The 23,052-nt window shown below is 40.4% G+C and overlaps 1 protein-coding gene across 1 annotated transcript; it reads right to left on the minus strand.

Moving 5' to 3' along the window:
- Nucleotides 1–1,846: 1,846 nt before the first annotated feature.
- Nucleotides 1,847–21,948, minus strand: C9 (complement C9). The gene is made up of 11 exons (XM_068423816.1): nt 21,863–21,948; nt 16,672–16,789; nt 15,848–15,995; nt 14,327–14,474; nt 12,511–12,649; nt 11,106–11,324; nt 8,419–8,659; nt 6,891–7,019; nt 3,137–3,315; nt 2,702–2,930; nt 1,847–2,026 (listed from the first exon to the last, which is right to left on the minus strand). Exons 1-11 carry the CDS (start codon nt 21,946–21,948, stop codon nt 1,866–1,868), a joined length of 1,797 nt encoding a protein of 598 aa, XP_068279917.1. The 3' UTR covers nt 1,847–1,865.
- Nucleotides 21,949–23,052: the final 1,104 nt, after the last annotated feature.

Genomic DNA, 23,052 nt, shown 5'->3' on the forward strand with positions numbered 1-23,052 from the left:
CAAGTGTAGGGTCCTGCACCTAGGGAGGAATAATCCCGTGCACCAGTACAGGCTGGGGGCTGACCTGCTGGAAAGCAGCTCTGCGGAGAAGGACCTGGGAGTCCTGGTGGACAAGTTCACCATGAGCCAGCAATGTGCCCTTGTGGCCAAGAAGGCCAATGGTATCCTGGGTTGCATTAGGAAGAGTGTGGCCAGCAGGTCGAAGGAAGTTATCCTCTCCCTCTACACTGCACTAGTGAGGCCACACCTGGAGTACTGTGTCTAGTTCTGCGTCCCAGTACAAGAAAGACAAGGAACTACTGGAGAGGAGCCAGCGGAGGACTATGAAGATCATCAGAGGACTGGAGCATCTCCCTTATGAGGAGAGGCTGAGAGAGCTGGGTCTGTTTAGCCTAGAGAAGAGCAGACTGAGAGGGTATCTTCTCAATGCTTACAAATACCTTAGGGGTGGGTGTCAAGAGGATGGGGCCAGACTCTTCTCAGAGGTAGCCAGTGACAGGACAAGGGGCAACGGGCACAAATTGAAACATGGGAAGTTCCATCTGAATATGAGGAAAAGCTTCTTTACTTTGGAGGTGACAGAACACTGGAACAGGCTGCCTAGGGAGGTTGTGGAGCCTCCTTCTCTGGAGATACTCAAAACCCGCCTGGACATGACCCTGTGTAACGTGCTCTAAGTGAACCTGCTTTAGCAGGTGGTTGGACTAGATGATCTCCAGAGGTCCCTTCCAGCCCTAACATTCTGTGATTCTGTGATTCTGTGATATTCTCTCAATTTTCTCTCTTCCACTTATGGAATAACTTATGGAATAAGTAGCTTTGATAGCCTGGAGATGTGGTGCTGTAGAAAGCAGTTTGTAATTCCCTGATGATGGCCCATGAGTGCTGTTATGTTTTGCTAGCCGTGCTTTCTTCAGGGTGCTTCACCAGTAGAACACTAGATGTAGGTGAACTATACTGAAGCTGAGAGACAGCAGGCATAGAAGAAGTCTTCTGATACAGAGTTTTGGTGCAGGTAGAGGTCATACTGCAAGGTTTAGCATCAGGGTGTTTCAGTGGGGAAACATCCAAAATCCTTTCCCTGTCTTGCCTCGTCTTTTCTTCTTGTGGCCCCCCAGAAGAGAAGGAACTTATGGTAACATGTTAAGCATAAAACCCAAACACTTCTTCCTGGGCCTGAAAACTCTTACTGTCACATCCAAGTGGCATGCAAGCTTCTTGTTCTCAGCAAGTGAAGAAAGTTGAGACCACCTTGCCATTTTATGGACCAGAACACCCATCCTCAAAGTCCTGCTTATTTTTTGTTTTGCTTTGCAGTTTTGTATTTAAAATAAAAAAAACCTGACACAACCACGTAGCTAGACATTTTCTTAAACTATTTTTTTCCTAGCTAAAAGTTCCAAGATTGCTATAACAGTAGCTCTGTCGTATTTAAGCATTCTATTTATCAAGTAAGAGAATTCAGACTCCCAAACTGTCTTTATATTTTGTTTCTGGAAAATATGTCTCTCTCCTTCTCCCTAAGACATAAGTTTTTTGATGGAGAGTCTGACTGGAGATGAAATCTGGATTTTAAGAGCTGGTCTGTTCTTATCCAGAATTCCAATTTACTCTTGGGTTCTGTGATATAACATTACTTGTCAAGACAAATACACATCTGACCATTCACAAATTTGAGCTACAAGGTGACTGTTTTTAAAAGCTGTATCAAGTCACAGATGTAAATGAAACATGTAAGTAGACTTACCCATCACTTCTTCAACTATGTCACTGCAATGCCCCAAACATTGGCTGACCATTTATTCTAAACAGCAGTAACACATTAGTACTTAGAGAGGCTGCTTACCTGTTTTTGAGCAGCATAACTATTTTGCTTCTCCACAGGGCCGTTTTTCAATGCTTTCTCCCTGGCATGGTCTGCCATCAGGTTCTGGTGTAGGATTATTACACTGGCGAGTTCGAGTGCTTTCTCCATTGATGCAGGTGGACCAGTCACTCCAACAGCTCCAGCCTCCATCAGTGACAACTGGTATTAAGACACCACACTAGGATTAGTCCAGCATCTCTCTGTCTTCTGTGCAGTGACAGAAAGATTAATTAAAGCTTTTTACTTGTCACTTTTGAGGGTGGACAAGGTAGACCACGATTCAGTTCTTACATTCGCAGTAATGGTGGCTCTGCAGATCATTGCAGCCTCCAGCATACAACCCATCACACAGATTTGGCTTCTGAAAATGCCCTTGTCATCAGCACTGCTTAAGGGCCTAGAGGTATGCACATTTTTGTCACCCTAGGAAGCTGCCCGAATATTGAATTCTAAGGCCCATTTTGTGCACCTGTGCTCAGGATACTGAGGATAAAATAGCTTATGACCTGGTGAGATGATTGCTGTTGCCTGAAATCAGTTAACCGTTACTGCACATGCTTCAATAATGCTCCTGTTTACTTAAATGAACTTGGGGTATCATTCTGAGACACAACAATGTATGTGGGACAATGAACTCTAAATTAGAGTGCCCTCTTTTTGGAAAGAACCCAGTAACTTATACTAACTTCCACACCGTATACCCATGAGATTTGACAGCAGTAGGTATAAGGGAGTACTATGACATCCTTCTGTTCCTGTGAAGGCTCATTTTGTCAGGATATTGTTCACAATAACAAATATGCTCATTTTAGTGTGTCTGGAGTATTTACTAACCTTTAATTAATGTAGATTTGGGAATCTGACAAGCAATTCCCTTAAAATAACTTGAGCACATGCACATACAGGCTCCATCTACCAGCACAAGGGTGCCTCCATTTTTGCAGGGTTCACATTTGCACACACTATATTCAGTAATGTAGTCTTCAATTGCTCTTTCCAAATTTTGTTTCTTTAAATAAGCGTTTCTCATCTTAACTGGAACAAGTGTGTGTATTGGAGAAGGCTGTAGAAGAAAAAAGCACATACGTAACAACGTTTTCTGAAGTTCTGAATCCTTTTGATATACCCATCACTAGAGTAAGCATCTGAAGAAACTGTCAAGATGAAGAAAATACCTGAAATTTCGTGACAAACTTGGAGTCTCACCTCCATCTTAGAACAAAAGCTTTCAAACTCTAAAAGCCACAGCTTTGAAGAAGTTGTACTTACCCGTTGCTGTATCACTACTGGAGCATCAACCAAAGATTTAGCCCACTGTATGTAATCCTCTACATCAACCATTTTGGATCCTTGCAGTAACATTTCTTTTATTTTAACTGAAAAGTCAATCTTCCCTCCATCAACTAAGGAAATGACATCATCAATGATAGCATCATCCTTAAGTTCTGCTGCAGAAAGAGAGAAGAGAGGATGAAGAAGAAAGTTAATGCCTGTGCATCTTGAAGAACAGTTGTCCTTTTAGTACAACCAGTCCATCTCTTTAAAATGACTGTAGAGAGAAGAACCCTTCACTCACTGGCTGTGGTGGAATTCAGTCTTCACAGAATCACAGAATCACAGAATGTTAGGGATTGGAAGGGACCTTGAAAGATCATCTAGTCCAATCCCCCTGCTGGAGCAGGACTACCTAGATCATGTCACGCAGGAACCCGTCCAGGCGGGTTTTGAATGTCTCCAGAGAAGAAGACTCCACAACCTCTCTGGGCAGCCTGTTCCAGTGTTCAGTTACCCTCACCGTAAAGAAGTTTTTCCTCATATTTATGTGGAACCTCCTGTGTTCCAGCTTGCACCCATTGCCCCTTGTCCTGTCAACGGATGGCACTGAGAAGAGCCTGGCTCCATCCTCATGACACTTGCCCTTTACATATTTATAAACATTAATGAGGTCACCCCTCAGTCTCCTCTAAGCTAAAGACACCCAGCTCCCTCAGCCTCTCCTCAGAAGGGAGATGTTCCACTCCCTTAATCATCTTCGTGGCTCTGCGCTGGACTCTCTCTAGCAGTTCCCTGTCCTTCTTGAACTGAGGGGCCCAGAACTGGACACAATATTCCAGATGCGGCCTCACCAGGGCAGAGTAGAGGGGGAGGAGAACCTCTCTTGACCTGCTGACCACACCCCTTCTAATACACCCCAGGATGCCATTGGCCTTCTTGGCCACAAGGGCACACTGCTGGCTCATGGTCATCCTGTTGTCCACTAGGACCCCCAGGTCCCTTTCCCCTACGCTGGTCTCCAACAGCTCTGCCCCCAGCTTATACTCATACATGGGGTTGTTCTTGCCCAGATGCAGGACTCTACACTTGCCCTTGTTATATTTCATTAAGTTTCTCCCCGCCCAACTCTCCAGCATGTCTAGGTCTCTCTGAATGGCAGCACAGCCTTCTGGTGTGTCAGCCACTCCTCCCAGTTTTGTGTCATCAGCGAACTTGCTGACAGTGCACTCTATTCCCTCATCCAAGTCATAAATGAATATATTGAATAGTACTGGTCCCAGTATCGACCCTTAAGGGACTCCACTAGATACAGGCCTCCAACTGGACTCAGTCCCACTGACCACCACTCTCTGGCTTCTTGCCTTCAGCCAGTTCACAATCTACCTCACTACCGGATCATTCAGACCACTCTTCCCCAGTTTAGCTGCGAGGATGCTGTGGGAGACCGTGTCAAATGTTTTACTGAAATCAAGATAGACCACATCCACAGCTTTACCATCATCTGTCCACTGGGTTATGTCCTCATAAAAGGCTATCAAGTTGGTTAAGCATGACTTCCCCTTAGTGAAGCCATGTTGACTGCCCCTAATGATCCTCCTATCCTTGATGTGTCTAGAGAGAGCACCAAGGACAAGTTGTTCCATCACCTTTCCAGGGATGGAGGTGAGGCTGACCAGTCTATAGTTACCCGGGTCCTCCTTCTTGTCCTTTTTGAAGACTGGAGTGACATTTGCTTTCCTCCAGTCCTGAGACAACTCTCCTATTCCCCACGACTTAGCAAAGATGATGGAGAAAGGCCGAGCAATGACTTCCAACAGCTCCCTCAGCACCCGCGGATACATCCCATCAGGGCCCATGGATTTATGGACGTCCAGGTTGCTTAACTGGTCCCTGACCAGCCCTCATCAACCAAGACAGACTGCTTCTCTATCCTGACTTCCTCTGGGGCCTCAGGGGTCCGGGGCTCCTCAGGACAGCCTCCAGCAGTATAGACAGAGGCAAAGAAGGCATTCAGTAACTCTGCCTTCTTTTTATCCTCTGTCTCCGGGGCACCCACCTCATTCATCAGTGGGCCTACTTTGCCTCTAGTATTGGTTTTATCTGCAATGTATTTGAAGAAGCCCTTTCTGTTGTCCTTGACCTCTCTTGCAAGGTTTAATTCCAAGGAGGCCTTAGCTTTCCTAGTTGCCTCCCTACATCCTCTGACAACAGACTTATATTCCTCCCAAGTGGCCAGCCCCTCCTTCCATGATCTGTACACCCTCTTCTTCCACTTGAGTTTGCCCAGCAGTTCCCTGTTTAACCATGCAGGTCTCCTGGTACCCTTCCTTGACTTCCTACCTGCTGGGATGCTCTGATCTTGAGCTCGGAAGAAGCAGTCCTTGAATGCTAACCAACTAATTGGGCCCCCTTACCTTCTAGTACCCTGTCCCATGGGATTTCCCCTAGCAATTGCTTGAAAAGGCCAAAGTTGGCCCTAGTGAAGTCCAGGGTTGTGATTCTACTAGATATTCTGTTCCTGCCACATGAGATCCTGAACTCCACCATCTCATGGTCACTACAACCAAGGCTGCCCTCAACCTTCACCGCTTCAACCAGACCCTCCTTGTTAGTGAGAATAAGATCCAGCAACGCTTCGCTCCTAGTTGGCTCATCCACCATTTGCATCTTTCTTTGCTCATACCTCTTATGTGGAAGGAAATCTTCTATTTTGCAATCAAATTAGAAAACCCTATCTGTGAAAGGAAAAGAAGGGGTATGGCAAAATGAGAGACATTGTGGAGAGCATAGCCATTTAATAACAAGCCAAACAGGACAAGTATCAAAGTGGCTGTTAGTCTGGCCTAGATATGTACATGTCTCTAGAGTGGGAGAACTGGAGTAGCTGCCTCCTGGAGTGACCAGGGGTTCTAGGCCAAATATTAGAGACACCCCAAGGTGCTAGGGTTGACTGAGACCTATTTGCATGTGAGTGTGTGTTTGTGTAAGGCAGCTGGAAGATAAGAGGATCCAAGGGCCAATTGCTGGATAGGCTGAGCACCTAAGGCCAGTTACTGGGGGCATCCATAGTGTGTGTGGGTGTGTGTATTGGGGTGCATCAGGTGTTGTACACCAGCAACGGGAGTGGAGCTGTGTGCCTTGAGGTGTTGTACATCTGGGTGCCAGTAATAGGGGAGACTAAAGATCCAGTTGCTGGTTCAATTGAATGTCTGAGGTCAGCTGCTGGAGGGATCTGTATTGACTATATATGTATATTGAGGAGGGGCTGAAATACCTGGGGGTTGTGCTTCTTGGGGAGAACATCAGCTCTAGATAACCTTGCTTGAGCAGGGGAGTTGGACAAGATGGTCTCCAGAGAACCCTTCCAACCTCAACCATTCTGTGATTCTGTGATACTTCCCACTAACAGACTTTCACCCTGATCAGATGGAAAGGAGAACGGGATGAAGCCATGGGTGCTGTCTGTGTTTGCCTTAGTGCTGTGCTTTTGTCTATATTGATTTGTGTGGCCAGCAATATGTGTAGATATGTATGTGTTTTATAAGTGTGTTTGTGTGTGTGCCTACTGGGAACACATGCTCAGCCTGGCTTGACCTGGGAGCATGGAAGTACAGCAGCCTCACCTCTACTGGTCTACCGGATTTGTCCTTTTCCTAACAGCAATAACTATATTGATTGTAAAAGGGGAAGCAACTGGGATCATTTTTTCTTAAGCAAAAAATATCATGTAAAATAAGGATATACTTACAGTTGTCCTTCACTTTAATCTTTTCACATTTACCACCATCAATATTAACGTTGGCATGTAAGTCTTTATATGCTATATTGGCACCTAAGTGATAGCCGAGGCATCTTTTCACATCTTCTACAGTGATACCTGGAAATGGAAATAATTAAGTGATTAGAGGGATTTAATGACCATAAATAATGTGATATTATGATTCTTGGAGAATAAATTTCTATTTATTACACTGCTATTGCTATTGCAAATGTTTATGGCTTTCTTCTTTCTGTTTTTCTTCTGCTTTTTATTCATTCATGAAATGAATGTGAGGATGGTTTATATGAAGTGCCTGCACAGAGGCAGGTGAGATCTACAGCGATTAGAAAAATACCAAAACCCTCCAAAAACTGATTTCTGCTTTCCTTGATCTAGCCGAAAGCAGATGTCCCTCTAGGGACCACTCTTTCCATATATTCTGTTGGAATTCTGTCTCTCTCAGTTGCTTATAATTTGCTCTTTTTATGTCCTAAACTATTCAATCCTCCCAGTCTCTCTCTTCCAACCTCTAACATGTTTCTCCACTCCTTTCCCCCATAAAGTTAATTAAAGCCACTAATCTCGCACAAGTACTCTATTCCCATAAATTCTAATCCTCCTCTAGCCGCTACTGCCTCCAACACCACCTTTCTATTTATTAAACTCAGACATATCTTCTGGAACTTTTGTGTTCAGAAATAATTTTGCATAAGTCTGGTATTTAAAAAAAAACAGCACCACAATCTCCAGGTGCTGAACGGAGTAGTAGTGGGATGCATCAGTGACATCTTTGCCCCATGTCCTTTTGCATAGTCTGAACATCTGATAGTAATAAAGTTATTGGTGCTGCATGCAGCAGGTACTTATTTTCAGATCTCCAAAATCAGCATGAGAATTGCCTTTTCCAGCTTTATTCCAGGGTGATCACTTTAATCCATCACAAAACCACATATATCTGAACTGCACATGAGGGAGGATTAAATTGCAACTTTCCTATCTTAACCAGGGCAAGGAAAATTCCAGTGTGGACGTTAAAGTCTATAAAACAGTATCAATGCACTCAAGTGCACCGTGTGGTTTCTAGGAAGTTCTTCAATTTATTCCTTATTTTTTGCCACCTCCATATTCTTAAAGTGATTGTACCACAAAAAGGTACTAACTAGCAAATTGGATTTAAGGTTTAGGCAGATTTTCTAGGCATTGGGGATCTCTTGTGAATCATGTCACGCCAATTAGTATTGCTAATATTTTGAAGAGGTTTGTTTAAGATTTTTTTTTCTCAGTTACAGACTTAAAATGCAGCCTTCAAATAATTCTGGAAGTTACAAAGACCGACTCCCATCTGTTGAACTCATGTAATTCTGTAATGTCACTGCTGTGCCACAAGCAGCACACACTGAACTGTGCTGTTCTCAGTAGTGCTCCATGTACACAAATCTATCCTCATACATCTCTTTGCATGACTGGAGACTTCGTGATAATCTGCATACCATAGCAAGGCCAACAGAATGCATACCTATTTGAGACATAGCGTAATTATCCAGCACGTACACAAGTTCATATTTTCCTCCTACAGTTCCAGAGACCGCATAGTGAGTTCCATAATCTTCTAGGAATTTGAAATATTCTCCCTTATCATATTCAGCAGGCAGAAAGTTTAGATCATCAATGAAACTATCTGTGAGACGGACATCACGACTCCGCATTTGGAATCTTGCCAGCTGAATCTTTCCTTTTACATGCAGAAAGGTTTGGTTCTGAATGCAGGGAGAAAAAAGCAGATGAGAGTGTCATTCTGGTATGCAGCACAGCAGGAAAATCTGTTCTATTTTACTTATAAAGAAACTGCAGCACATTTAAACATGGCATTCAATCTAGCGTTTTGGAACGGTAACAAACTTGTTCAATTCAAATTAAAAGTTCTCCAATTTAAACTGAGGAAGCAGCAAGAAATTTAGATCATTTCAGTTCTTCCAGTTTTACAGAACTCTCCCCTTACTAATTTCAGAAAGCCCTTTGTGATCTATTTGACAACAACGTCTTCTCCTTAAGTACAATACCTACTGGAAGTATCTTTCTGACTTTCATAACATTGAAAAGTAATTCCATATGGCTTGCTAGATAACAGAAGCTGCCCACTGAGGTCAGCTAGAGTTTTGTCTTTGTTTATAGTCAGAGCAGAACTAAGTTCTCTCTTGTTTTGGATCACTTCTCTGTTATTGTCAGACTGTCGGAAGGAAGGGCACAGCTTCAGTTAAAAACAAAAAAAAAGAACCAAAATAACATCATAAAATGAAAATTAATCAGGAAAAAAATCCCTTTGAGGCATTTAACACATACATGCATTCTAATTCTAGGTTTAGTGATGGTTATTTTCATAAATTACACTGCAGATGATTTTATATCATAATCTAAACTAGGACCTAGCTGCTGCCCGTATCACATGACATCTTGTGAAATACTTGCACTTAACGCTCTAAGCAAACACATGCCTTGCAAACCCCATTATTATCCGCAGTACTTATGTGACTCCCTTAACAGTAGTGCCTAATAGAAGGCATGTAAAAGGGATTTAGCAACTGACCATCACATTAGTTGGAACCATTTAAAGGATCTTAAACTGCTCACTCAGATGCTGCTTAGGACTTGCAGAAATCTTCAGGCATCTAAATCTCTGTGAGGAAAATTTTGTAGGTGCAAATATTCCTGCCATCCAGCATGTACAAAGTCCCATACTCTCCTGGTGTCCCCGGACTGCTCCTGGCTTTAATTTGCAGGTGAGCCCTGAAGGGTTCTCGACCAGGGACTGCCACTCCACTAACCTGTAGCAATGCGAGTTTATGGTGATAGACCTCTGTCAGTGACAGATCACAACTCATTTTCTGAACTGATCTCCAAGCAAGAACTTGAGGCCAAAACTCCTATCACAAGCCACTAGACTATGAGCAGCCTGTAATATACCCTGATCTACAGAACTTGATCTTTTGAGTCTGCGGAGATGAATGCTTTGAGATTTAAATGGTCCGTTTCCATCCCAAGAAAACTCATACCAATACAAAGTCAGTGCTGTATGTCAGCTTCTCTTCATAGTACATACCTTTCTCTTCAGCATTGTTTTAATTAATCAGTTATAAAGTTATCTTAGTTTTCCCTTATATCCATTTGATCTCCAGAGCTCTGAGTGGTTCCTAGACAACAGGGCTGACAAGAAACTTGAAAGATTTAATTAGTTGAGGCAGATCTAGTCTTCCTTGCATGTGGTGCAATTCAGCACTGTGGAGTTGATGTACCTTGTACATGAGGGCATGTTGCGATCACAGACTTTGGCATATATGGTGGGAAAGGGTATATGACCTGGTCAGTTAATTCCAATAGCACCCAGCTGCTGGATTAGGCCATAGTGTCTAGCATGCCTAATATCACTTTTTGTGGTCTCCCTCTCTTTGACATCACTAGATGCTAAGGCTACTTCTTTACTAGTAAATAAAACGGGATAGGGCCCTTCCTCTGTCTAAAAGGGCAGGCAGAGTGGTATGGCTTGTGTCCAACACCAAAACAGGCTTGTTTTCTCCAGACTGCCTACTGAGAACGTTCCCTTCATACATGCTGCAGGGGACCACAGGATGGGCATTGCTTGTGACCGCACGAGAGATGGCACAGACCAAAATCATGGCAGTGTGCTAGTAAAACTACGGATTATTGTGTGCCAGTGTTAATGCCCATGCTTCCTAGCCCTGTCTAGTTTATTAGTAGAGACACACCTGAATGGCTGAAATCTGATCTCTCAGCTATTATTCTACATGTCTGTTTTGTGTTTACCTAGTGTAGGCCTACTCAGTGGCAATTTTTTGTCCCAAGTCTTGACCTAATTTGCCCACATTGCACTAGATCGGAGCTGCTCTCTAATGAAGATGAAATCAGAGATCATTGGCCCTTTCTATCATCAAGCCCCCATTGAAGATAAGGGTGGTTACTAGTCAAGGGCAAAAAGTGGGAAAACGAAGCTACATTTGATTACCCTTTGGCCACGTCTGAAATCTTAACCTTAGTATTGCCAGTATTTCATTTTTTGTGAATAAATGACAAAAAAGCAGCAGACACCTAGAATACTTAGAAAGATTAATATTGCATTATTCTAAAACTGTGTAAATTTTACTCTTCGTAAAATACTTACATTAAAACCTTTAGCTCCATTAAACTTACCCTTTCTGTGGAGCTTTTCAGGATAGAACTTAAGCTTGAATTCTTGCTATAGTGGTACTTGAAATTTGCTTCTGAACTATTTTTGTTACTTCCTTCAGTAGGTGTGTATTTCAGAGACAGGTCAGCATTAAAGTATTTTTGTTTTTCTATGTAAACCTCTCGTAACATTTTCACACGGTCATGGTAGAACACAGATGTGAAGGTTTTGTCTGCTTTTGTCTTAGAAAACATAATGAAAAGGTGGTATGAGAAAACAAAACAGGCAGTAAAAGGAAAATATATGTAGCACTCTAAAGTGTGTTTTACATAGCTTAGCAACACATTTTCTTACAGCTCTTTCTCCTTTTAGAAGAAAACAAATGGAAATACCATTCCCTCCCCAAACCACCTCATCTGGATCAGCTCAGTGGTTCAAAAGTGAACAGAAAACTGCAGTGACAATATTTCAGTCAGTGTTAAATCTTAGCATGTAATACTGTCAAAGTAATTTATGTGTGTCAACAGTTCCTTTACATGTAAGGAATAGTAGTCTCCAGCTCCTTCCTAGAATGCAGACAAGATTTGTTCATAGGTCCTGACATCCGAAATGAATCAGAATGATGATTTTGCTTTCTTTTCTTGTAGCAGACAATAGCTAATTCAGAATACCTATTTCAGTGTTGTTTATTTTTGTATACTTTAGCAGAACGTAGAGTTTTTAGTAACTGAAAATGGTTATGCATCAAAATCAAATATGAACAATGATCTCTGGGTCAGATTTACTCATTTTGGGCAGGATCTGGTTTAAATCGTAATTCTATGAAGTTCTTACTTACAGTGCTAGGCAAAGCATTCGGAAAGCAAAATACTGCTTTGATTTCTGAAATGCATCTGACATTGATGTTTCTAAGATCATCAACATTTTTGGTGTTCAAACCTCACTGGAAGTCATAGTCTGAATCTCAAAAGCCTATTAGATTTTTTTTTCTCAGTGGGACAGAGAAAGTAATCACTTATTAGAAGACCCAAGCAGGACCAGAGTATCATAATATTATTCCTGCCTTTTTATCCTTGAAAAAGTAGCTTGATGATTGCTGTTCTAGCCAGTAAAAGTTACTTATCATATTCCTTTGTGTACATCTCCTGTTTGTCTCATCCGCTCATATTGTAAGCATTCCAGAAAGATAGTTTCATTTACTAGGCCCAGGTGCAGCAATGAACCTGTGGGAATTTTTCTGGCACAACTGAGCTTAACTGCCAAAGCAAATGATAACATAACCTGTTTTGCTCTGGACTTTATCGAAAGCTTGATGTGAAAAAGCTGCTGCTGCCTGACTTAAGAGATATACTGAGTCTTCCAAGAGGATGTCAGGATTCAGCATTCAGTTAAACACATCCTAGTTTGTACAGAAGGACTTAGACTTACATCGTAAGTGAGAACACCCACGTTCCACGGCTTGCGGTAGTATGTCCGTGTGTTTCCATCACGCACTCTTTCACAAAGACCATTGAAAAAGTCATTGTCAAATGGGCTGGCCATTGGCTGCATTCCTAAAACATTGATTCTACAAGAGAAATACAGGAGAGGTTACACTTCAAAAAAGGAGGTGTCAGCACCCGTAGCCTGTAGACAACGGTATTGTGACTGGAAAAGTCAGATTCTGCAAGAGATGGAGACTATAGCTGTGGAACTGAATCTTCCTTCATCCACAGCAGCTTGCCTCATCTCTTGTGGTCCTCTCATCTGTGTAATGGAGATAACTATACATGTTTTGTAAAGGACTTTAAGGGCCATGTATGAGAAATAAACAAATAAAAGATAGATATTAATCATCAAGCACAGTGAGAACCTTAGTAATAAAAGGAGGCAAAAACCATTTCTTCTTGAACAATGTATGTGTGAGGAAGCACTCCTTATAGGTTTAAAAGGGACATCTCAACAGCTATTCTTAACCTGTTTTTTTTTCATGACTTGTATTAGTTTGTTTGCTGGTAGGAATTTTGGTATCAAGTGTGTACAAGATCCAGCAAATCTGCAGAAAGAACATATAGCTACTCCTAGCATTATCTCTTCTTGCAGGGTGTGACCTGGTGGAGTAATAGCGTTCCCTGCAGCAGAGGAGAGGAAATGTGAACCATTACAAATTCAGAGAAGAGGGCACATTGGCTGTATAGATCTATGCATCTACGTACCAATGTACAAGAGATACTTTCAAAAATAACTGCTCCTTGGAGGATTCTATATAATTTTTTACCGTTCTGTGTCGGTTTCATAGATCTGAATCTTTTCAGTATTTCCAGTTTTTATGTCTGATATATGTCTGTGTACTTATCTGAGTGTAAAAAGTGGTTATCAATTCATCGAAGTCGTCAGCATCACTACTGCACCTCTATACAACATTTTCTCATGGAGGATATTACTAATGGGTTATAATAGAAATAATAAAGAAGCTACTTCTAAAAATGCCTAACTGGCTTACTTCCCCATGCTACAAGGACAGCATTTTTGTTGTTGTGCAGTAATACTATCACCAAAATCAAATGAAAAGGATGCATCCTTTTCATTTAAACACAAGGTGGTGCTGTAGTATAGTTTTATTTTCATCAGTTTAGATCGCTGCCTTCTAACTCTGATTTGTAGGTGAACAGTATGTCACACTTCTTTTCCCTTGGAACAAAAGAAATCCAGCAGGGTCTGAGAATAGAAAGATTAATTTTCGACTTAGATTAATGGTGAAAACTCCTGTAAACAATGAAGATCTGGGAATCGGAGAATGCAATACTGGAAAAAAGCTGCAGGCAGAGTGTTGTTGCAGTAAGGCATCCCATTCTACAAATAAGATACTTTTTCTCCCTTTTAGACATGCATGTTAGTAAAGTAATTGGGAAGGATTGATTTGTTATGAAATATCACTTGAAACTTATCTATGTATATATAAACTTTACATTCAAATAATAATTATTTTAAGTATATTCATGTAACTTCTATATATGATTCTGTGTATTAACATAATGATTGATTGACACTGTCTGTATAAATATTTTATCCTCCCCAAGGATACAAAATAAAACAGCAGTTGGGTGTTCTTCCAAAAGCTACATAGCATTTCTGCATACAAATATGAACATGGTTCAGACTCCAATTTGGGGAATGTCAGTGTGCCCCAGTGTTTTAACCTGGCTTTGGAGACAGTCCTAGACTCTTCACAAGGCCCAATACTAGTTTTTCCGTCATTACATACCCTTGTCCTGAGGTCCTGCCAACTTCAGACACATCAATATCATGGTTACGACATGGTGATCGTGGGTCGGATTCACAGTTATCTTCATCAGAGAAGTCTCCACAGTCATTATCTACGTTACACACAAGTCGTTGTTTTATGCATCGACCTAATCAAAGAATAAGCCATTGGATAAATGCATTTTTTTTCCATTATGGACTTTAAATGACACCCCCAGCTACTCTTTATTGAGATCTTCCTTTTCATATATTTCTATTATTGTCATAAGGAATTCAAGTCCTACACACTGCTCCTTCAAATGAAAATACCCCACATACTACTGTATTTACTTACGAGTTTACTAGGATGGCTAAGAAAAGTGACAGGAGAACTGCTGTCATTTGCAGAAAGTTGTTACTTCCCGTGATTGTTTCTATATTAATATTTGATTCTTAGTGTGTTTTTTTTTAATTTGTATGAAGACAATATAGGAAAATATTAATTTAATATCAACAAAGAATTATTTCTAAAGTGTTTAAATTGTTGCTATTTGAACTATATTATTTGAATAATATGGACACTGTAGTGACTGATACTATAGTCATTTGTGTTCTAAAGCAACAATGAAGTAGTAATTCTCCTGAGGTTGCGTATCACAGGTTTTATAAAGACTGATTTTTTTTTTATACAGGATTTAAAGATTTGGCATAAATTTAGCCCTAGCATAATCAAACAACACTTGTTGATATCAACTGCCTCACTTGTATGTGAACTAGTAGTTAAATACATACTTTTTATGTTTTTTTCTCTACTTGCACTTCACAGTATTTGAGATGAAGACAATACTGACAATGGCTTGGAACTCAAAACTCTCTTACCATCTTTCCTTTTAAGTTTTGACTAGTTTTATTACCATTAACTTTTCCTGTTTTATTTTGATTTATGGTGAATCTTGAACAATACATTCATTCATATGCCGTGCATGTATCTTACAAATTTACATCTTACTTTGGATCTAGAGGCATTCTGGTCTCCAGCTGGCATCTATCATAACGCTTCGGTCAGTAAACCTCCCTATCCATTTTGTTAAAATTCATTCAGTCCTAGTTTTTGCCAGTTATTTTTTCGTAAAACAGTGATTCTGTAGCAGGTGGAGCAGCTATGCTAGAAGAAAGGACATTTCATTGTATGGTCAGCTTTTAACCATGGAGCGGAAATTACAGGAGAAGAATTTAAACTAGATGAAAATTATAATAGGAGATCAGAGGAATGTACCCCTTTTCAAGCACTGTTCATGCTGTGGTTTTGGTATTGTGGCTTTGCAACCCACCTGTCTACACACTGGGGACTGTCTTTAAACCCTAGCAATAAGGCACTGCTTCAGGAAATCATCCCCAACTAGAAAAGCACTGAAGTATATATCTGTTTTTGTGTATGTATTTTGTCTTCAATGGAAACTGATTTAACTTCTTCACAGAACTAAGTAAAACGTACTTTCCTGAGTTATTGCATAACTCACTATGGCACAAAACCAAAACCTACCAGAATCGCATTGAAAGTCAGTACCACAGTCTGGTTCTGGTTCTGCAGGACAGGCTTGGCTGGTTTTACAGCTTTGTGTGTCTCCTAAGGTCTCCAGGCACGGTGTTCCACCAAACTGTCCAAATCTTTCAATACGCCTAGAGCGAAACTTGAAAGACAAATGACACTATTAACATTGCTTAGAGATAAAAAAGAACTACCAGAACTGAAAGATTTCCAGCTGAATGCAGAATTTTTCAAAACGAAGCATCTTTGGTGAAAGTTTTGGTTGAAAATCCATAGGTAGAGCTCGTGGTGTAAAAAAAGTGCACAGGAACACTGAATTAATAATGATGTCTTAGCAAGTATGTAGAAATGCTTATTTTTCACTATTTCATTTATTTCACTATTTTCATTACTTTCAATTGAGGGAGGAAATGCATCATATATATTTTGTATACTTTCAAGTCTTTCATTTTTTTGAAGTCTCATAAGAAGAACTCCCCTAAGAAAATAAAAATCAGCTTTTGAAAAAAATTGCTTTTTACTTAAAAAGGTAAAACATATTGAAAAGTAATGTTCTTAATAGAAACATCCACATGGCCAAAATAGGTAATTTCTATAAACAAAACATTTTGAATGAGAATTCTTGAGCACTTTTGTACACCTGGATCTGGTCTTCTCTTACTCTTATGGCTTCAGATCTGAAATGATTATGAGTTTCATCAAATTATGAACATAAAATACTAAGAGTTGCTCTCTGGTATTTTCCCATAACCAAAAGGCAGACAGAAAATGTCCTTTTGGCTGTGGCTTTGAAACAAAGACTTCCAACTATAGCTTACCCTTTGATAGGTGCATGGGTCGCAGGGCCCCCACGCGCTCCAGCTGCTCAGCTTACAGTCTATCGGGGACGGAGCATTCAGTTCTCTTGTTCCCCTGTGGAACGCTTTTTCTGAAGAGCTGTCAAACAAAACATTCCAGTGCAGTCCGGGGCAGTACACTAAAATCACATGTGAGTTTGTATTTAAACCATAGACCAATATTTTGGAAGCATCTTCAAGCTGTTTTCTGCTTCACTTTCATAGCAGTACTTGGTATTTAAATGTATAAACAGTTGCCTAATCTTAAATCCTTTGGTGGTTTAAAATTACACTAAAAAAACTTTGAAGACTTAATAAGCCATCTCTTTTTCCCTGTTTTAGATCTTTGTGCATACTCATGCTCTTCTGGTGGGTCATGTTATTGAAGAGAATGAAAGAAAAATACACAGAGAACATCTGCAGTTCCCCTATTCAGACAGTGGCTGTGTTCCCTATGCTCAAAGCTGAAGACAAAGGCACAGCAGCACATCTCAAATAGATGTAGCACTTCAGTACGTGTCTTTGTGATTTTTTAGCTTATTAACTTTAATGGAGGTGCCCTTAAGGCTAGATAAAATTTTAAATGCTTTCTTGAGTTGAAAGAATGCTCATAAATAAAGGTATTATTTGCTAATAAGCTAATAAAAAAACAGACAAGTGTTTAGCTATTTAAGTATTCTTTAGCTTGACAAGTTGAATACTTTGCTGTCAGGCCTATATATGCTAGAGTGACTCTTCATTTTGGTGCCCAGTTTTAAATACCATGAAAACTCCTGGCTCTCAGTAAGTGAAAGGCCATCACTTTGTAGAAATGGAGTTTCTCTAAAACACCCACAGTTAGACATTAAAAACTGAAGCACTGTAGGATGACTAGCTATTTTTAAAAACTGAGGCCAATAGTGTACTGGTGACCTTATCTTTGCAGGTAACAATATTAGAAAGCAGAGGAATGGAGGAGCATAGAAGTCTGACTTGCCTGGTTTGCTCTCTGTAATTTATTCCAGTTTGGACTTACATGCTGAGTATTCATCCACTATGAAGTAATTCTCTCTCTGCACCTCTCCAGGTTAATACTATTGCCTCTGCTCTACAATGGGACCTTCTTTGCTGAGCCCAGCTGGCTGGCACGTCTGCAGCTCCTGCAGTGTGATATACGGGCTTTTCTTGCAGGCAGGGCCATGCCCTCCACTCTTTGACCCCCTTTCCTTGTACTAATATGTCACGAGTCCAAACAAATGTAACCTGATTCCACAAGATTGAGAAATCTGCAGTTTGGACAAGGAAGATACACCAGTTGGTTCAGCTTTCTGGTGCCACTTACTGTATGTTCAGGTTACATATGTAGTAAGTTGTTATTGAGATGCTAAATCGACCTATGTCTCTTTCCAGCTATTGAATCTTAAACAGCTCAGGGATCACAGGGTTGTTGTGCAACCTTTTATACACTCAGCTGGCCCTGACTGGCTCTGATGCCTCAGACTTTCCGCTGTCACACACACCAGCAGTAAACATGCACCACAGCTGCTGCTGGAAGTATCTGTATCACGCACTCCCACTGTTTTGCCTGCTGCTCCTAAACAACTCTCTTCCCAGAAGGCTCCTGACCTCAAGCTAGAGCCTGCAGTAAATGGATCCTTAGCTGAGTATGTTGCTTTTAACATGTGGGATTCTGGAAAAAAACAAAACAGCAAAAAGCACAAATACGCCCAATATCTATGGACAGCAGAAATGAGATAAAGAATTAAGAATTCTCTCCACACAATAGGGACCTCCCAAACTCTCAGCTGGTAGGGAAGTGTGAAGCTTTGCTGTGTGCCTGGCAGTTGGGGTACTGGGGTACCTGATAGGGGATGCTGATCCAACCTTGTGAAAAGTCCATTTTCACTAATTCTCTGGTGTACTCTGAGCACCTAAATCAATAACCCACTGGTTGGCAGCTGAAAGCACTGGAAACTTGGGAGACGGCAATGAACACCTGCCTTGTTCTTACACTTCTCCCTGAGCATCCTTTAATGATCACTGTCAGGAATAGGATAATGGATCAACTGTCTCTTTGCTCTGACCCAGAAAGGCTGTGATTAGATTCATCGCGGTACTTTTAATCTGAGCCTTTTCTTCTACTTTCATATGACCACTTAGGGGCCAGCTTTCCTCCTCCATTGCTATTGAGTTTTACAGAACCCCAAAAACTCTGCAAGGTGTGTGTATTTCAAATATTGACTAAGCATGCATACTTACATACATCAGAATGATACTTCAGCCTAGGAACTGATACAGATTTTTGAAATCATAATTCCACCTGAAGTTGCACTGCACTCATGCTTACCTTGCGTTATATTAATGTTTATAATTCAGAAAATAAGAACGAAAAAGAAAGAAGCATACAGCATTTCTTAGAAACTTCTACAGAAAAAGCTAAGTCCTAGAAGGTTGTTATATAAAAGATGGAGGCACTATGCAGAAGTTGCTTAAGGGGAAATGCCATCTGAATATAAAAAAAACCCCACTTTGCTATGAGAACAATTGAATATTGGAATAGGTTACCCAGGGAAATGGTAGAACATCCCTCACAGGAAATATTCAAGACTGTTTGACAGGACGCCTGGATAATCTAATCTAAGGCTCTGTTTTGAACAGAACATTGTACAAGACCTCCAGAGGTCCCTCCAACCTAGACTTTTCAATGTGTTCTACAGTTCTAAGAAATTCTGGAGAGTGGTAATGTATTTGGAGTTTGATATAGCCCTCCAGCCCCTTCAAAAACAATACCTTTGCCTGTAATTAGCTCATCTTACAAATACTTCAGCAATACTACCATTTACTGTATCTTCATAATAAGCAGGCAATGCTTTGAAAAGTTGCTGTACAGTATTGTGTTAAATATTTTTCCACCACTCAGCATAACAGTAACATCAATGGAGGGAAGAAATGAAAATCTACTGATCTGGCAAATGGATGAGAATCAGCTTGTTCCTACCTGTATCTGCAAGGTTGGCTGCATATATGGCCTTTCCATCTCCTTACTGATGTATGATCATAAAACTCTAGTAACATCATCCGTTGCATTTCTGAACTTTTAGATTTTTACCTTAAAAAGGCAGCCAAAATCCCTTGCAGACAGTAAGAACAAACCATGAAGAGCAGTGTCTAGGAGGAGTGATGAAGGAGCAATCAGACTCAAGCTAGTACACATCCTAAAGAGTCTCCCAAAGATTCCTATAAGTCATTATTTTGAGTCTAAAATAAAAAACCTAGGCAGGAAAGGCTGAGTTGAACTTTTCAATCCAAATGGAAGTTTTGCCTTTAACTGTCTGCAAACCAGAGTTGATGGTAGTCTTTGAGCTGACTTTCAGGCGGCACAGGTTTTCACATAATCCCAATTGAGCAACTTCTGCAAGAGTATTCATTGAGTGATGTATACACACCCCTGGGCCCCCTCCAGATTAGTGTGCAAGGTTCACAGATTCAGCTTTAGGGTTTTGGATTTACTTGAGGTTAGAGAAGAAAAAAAAAAAAAAATCAGAAAAAGCTCATTGCAAATAAGTCTTGAACTCTGAAACACTAACAATGCATCCACTACCCCGATTGATCTGGAAAATCAAAGGGACACATATAGAAAGAACATTTTATTCAGTACCATTGTTTAGAAAAAAATATATTAGGAAAATTGGCAAGCTTGTTGCCTCCACATTAAACCCAGGAAGAGTTACTGAGAAACCATCCTGAAACAGGAGATACTAAGTCACACAATTTAAATAGAAGAAGAGGTAAAAGCAGTTCAGCTGCTGAAGAATGTCACTAAAGGTGGCAGTTGGGAGCAAAAACTTCAGAGACAAGCATGGAAATTGAAATACCTTCTCTGCTATCCATTATTGGGGAGGTTTGAAGGACAGAAGAGTGCTCTTTGGAAAGGAAAAGCCATTTCACAATCAGCACACAAAGTTGGGTGCACCTTGTCTTGGATTGCACAATACACTCTGTACAACCTCAGGCCACACAGCTTCAGTGATTTATTGTTGATTCATACTTCAAAATACAGAGCTGTTCAGTTCATCAGTCACAAAATTGATGACTCAAGAAAAAGTCTTGGTTTGACAATTAGCACTGACCAAGAGAGAAGGCATGGCCCTCTTGAATTCAGGGACGTGATAGCATCACATGAGGGCATAATTTTGCCAACTGTAACTGCTAGCACCACCACGAAGCTGCATAGGCTTTGGTATGACGTGAAGTCAAGCTGCTGGTTCGCGTTGCCTGCTATGGACTCTCTGTAATAATCATATCTTCTGTCTGGACTGTTTCTAACTGAATATATCAAACCTGTTCTTTAACTGGATATAAATGCCAAAATACCAATAACCATTGAAACATAAGGAGAGAGGGAAGGAGCAATCTTTACAGTTTTGAAGGCTGCTCTTCAAAGTCCATTCAGGTATTTCATTAGCTATAATAGCAGCAGCCACCCTCAGGCCTAGAGACATGTGCAAGAGGCAATACTTGGTTGTTCAGATAGTATTCACATGTCATCACAAAATGCTTCACATACTGCAATTTAAATCTTAAAGCAGATGGATCCCAGTTTATTCTTAATGTATATACATCTAATCTGAGACTCACATTCTTTTACCACTTAGTACTGACCATTCTCATAAGTGACATATAAACTAGGCAGCTCTATTTCTGGTAGTGTAGCTCTTCAGTTGTTTTCACATAATATTTTTGTAGGGACTAAGCCTTTAGTTCTCCTTCTAGTGATACTTACAGTGAAAAAACAAAGACTTTATTTCCAAATACTTAGAAATAGGCAGTCTAGAAGACTTTAAACAGGAATAGAAGTACTATCTGCATAAAACTGTTCATCTTCAGAAAGAAACAGATTGAGATTAATTATATTTTCACACTCAGCATGTAATAGAAAACAGTTTCCTGAACTCCACCTCCCTGCAAGTACATGGCTTCAACTGCCATCAGTCACCTTTATTGTGCCACATATATCCAAAATAAATGGATAAACCATGTCTATTTGACTCCTTGAAATACAGCAGGAAGTAGTTTCCTTTTTTCATTGGATATCTGAGCAAGCTGCCATTAGAAATGTCTGCATTGGAGGTTTCTGCTCTGTGTTGGAGAAACAAAACAGTATAGACATCTGCAGAAGACCAAGGATACTTACCTTCTGCTTTCCCCCCAAAGTGAGGCAGCCACCTCTAAACTGCATAGTATGGATGTAAGCTGCAGGATAACATGCATGCTTCTCATTTTGTAGCTGAATAGACAAGAATTGCCAGGACTGAATTTGTAATTTCTTTATTTGTTCCTTTTGTTATTTATTACCCAGAGAACAAACAAAAAGCAGTGCTTACTAAAGAATGCCAGTTACTGGCCAAAACTGCCTTATGGTAAGTGCTTTAAAGTCCACTTTTCAGAAAATTCCACTTTTTCCTGCATGGAGACTGGGAAATAGTGAAAAGTAGTTTCAAGATTAAAAACAAACCGTTTTTGTTTACTAGTACCTTTTAAATATGGGAAAGACATTTTCTGTTTAATTAGAGAACAGTTAACTGATTAGTAAAAAGCTGTCATAGCAGTGACTCATGTAAGGAACAAATAGTTTCTAAAGCAGAGCTGTTTACAAGAGCAAGTTCAGCATCTAATATCTTTGGAATCCTCATTTAGAGTATTGGAGGAATAAAGTCCCAAGATTCCTTTTTCTTCCTCCACCAGCCAATACAAAAGTACAATACACAATTTTTTAGGGTTTTGAAGGAGCCTAAAACACTTCTAACTTTCACTCTGTCACCGAAATGCAAACCACAAGCTAGCTCTTTAGAAGGGCATTCCTATCCAGTAGTTTGCTGTAATCCAGATTTAAGGCATCATGTGTTGGACACAGTCACAAGACAGAAATAACTCATAAATAACTTGCTGTTTAGCAGTTAAGAATTAAGTATGTGGATGCAGGCTTAAAATAATCTTCTAGTACAAGGATATTCCAAATTACCATGGGTAAGTAAAAAAAAAATTACTTTTAATTTTTTCTGTTCCCCCATTTTTGTGGCAGGGAGAGGGGAGGGTGTGGAATAGGGCAGGCAATTTTTTCCCTACTCAATCCTCAATTTGGGATAATGTCATTTAGAGGAACTTAAATCTGATGGAGCCTCAGTCAAGCTTGATGAATCCCGTTGCAGTAAACTCATTTGTTGAGCAAGAATGCAAGACACAGACACTTGTAATATTGCATGGTTTCATCAAACCTGCTTTGATTGATGCTATATATGCCACCACAGTTCACGGTTCTTTAAGTCAGAGACTAAATTGAGTAAACAGCTACTCAAACTGAGCTAGCAGACCAGCAAGCATCTT

Source organism: Nyctibius grandis, chromosome Z (assembly GCF_013368605.1).
Source record: "Nyctibius grandis isolate bNycGra1 chromosome Z, bNycGra1.pri, whole genome shotgun sequence".
Classification (NCBI taxonomy): domain Eukaryota; kingdom Metazoa; phylum Chordata; class Aves; order Nyctibiiformes; family Nyctibiidae; genus Nyctibius; species Nyctibius grandis.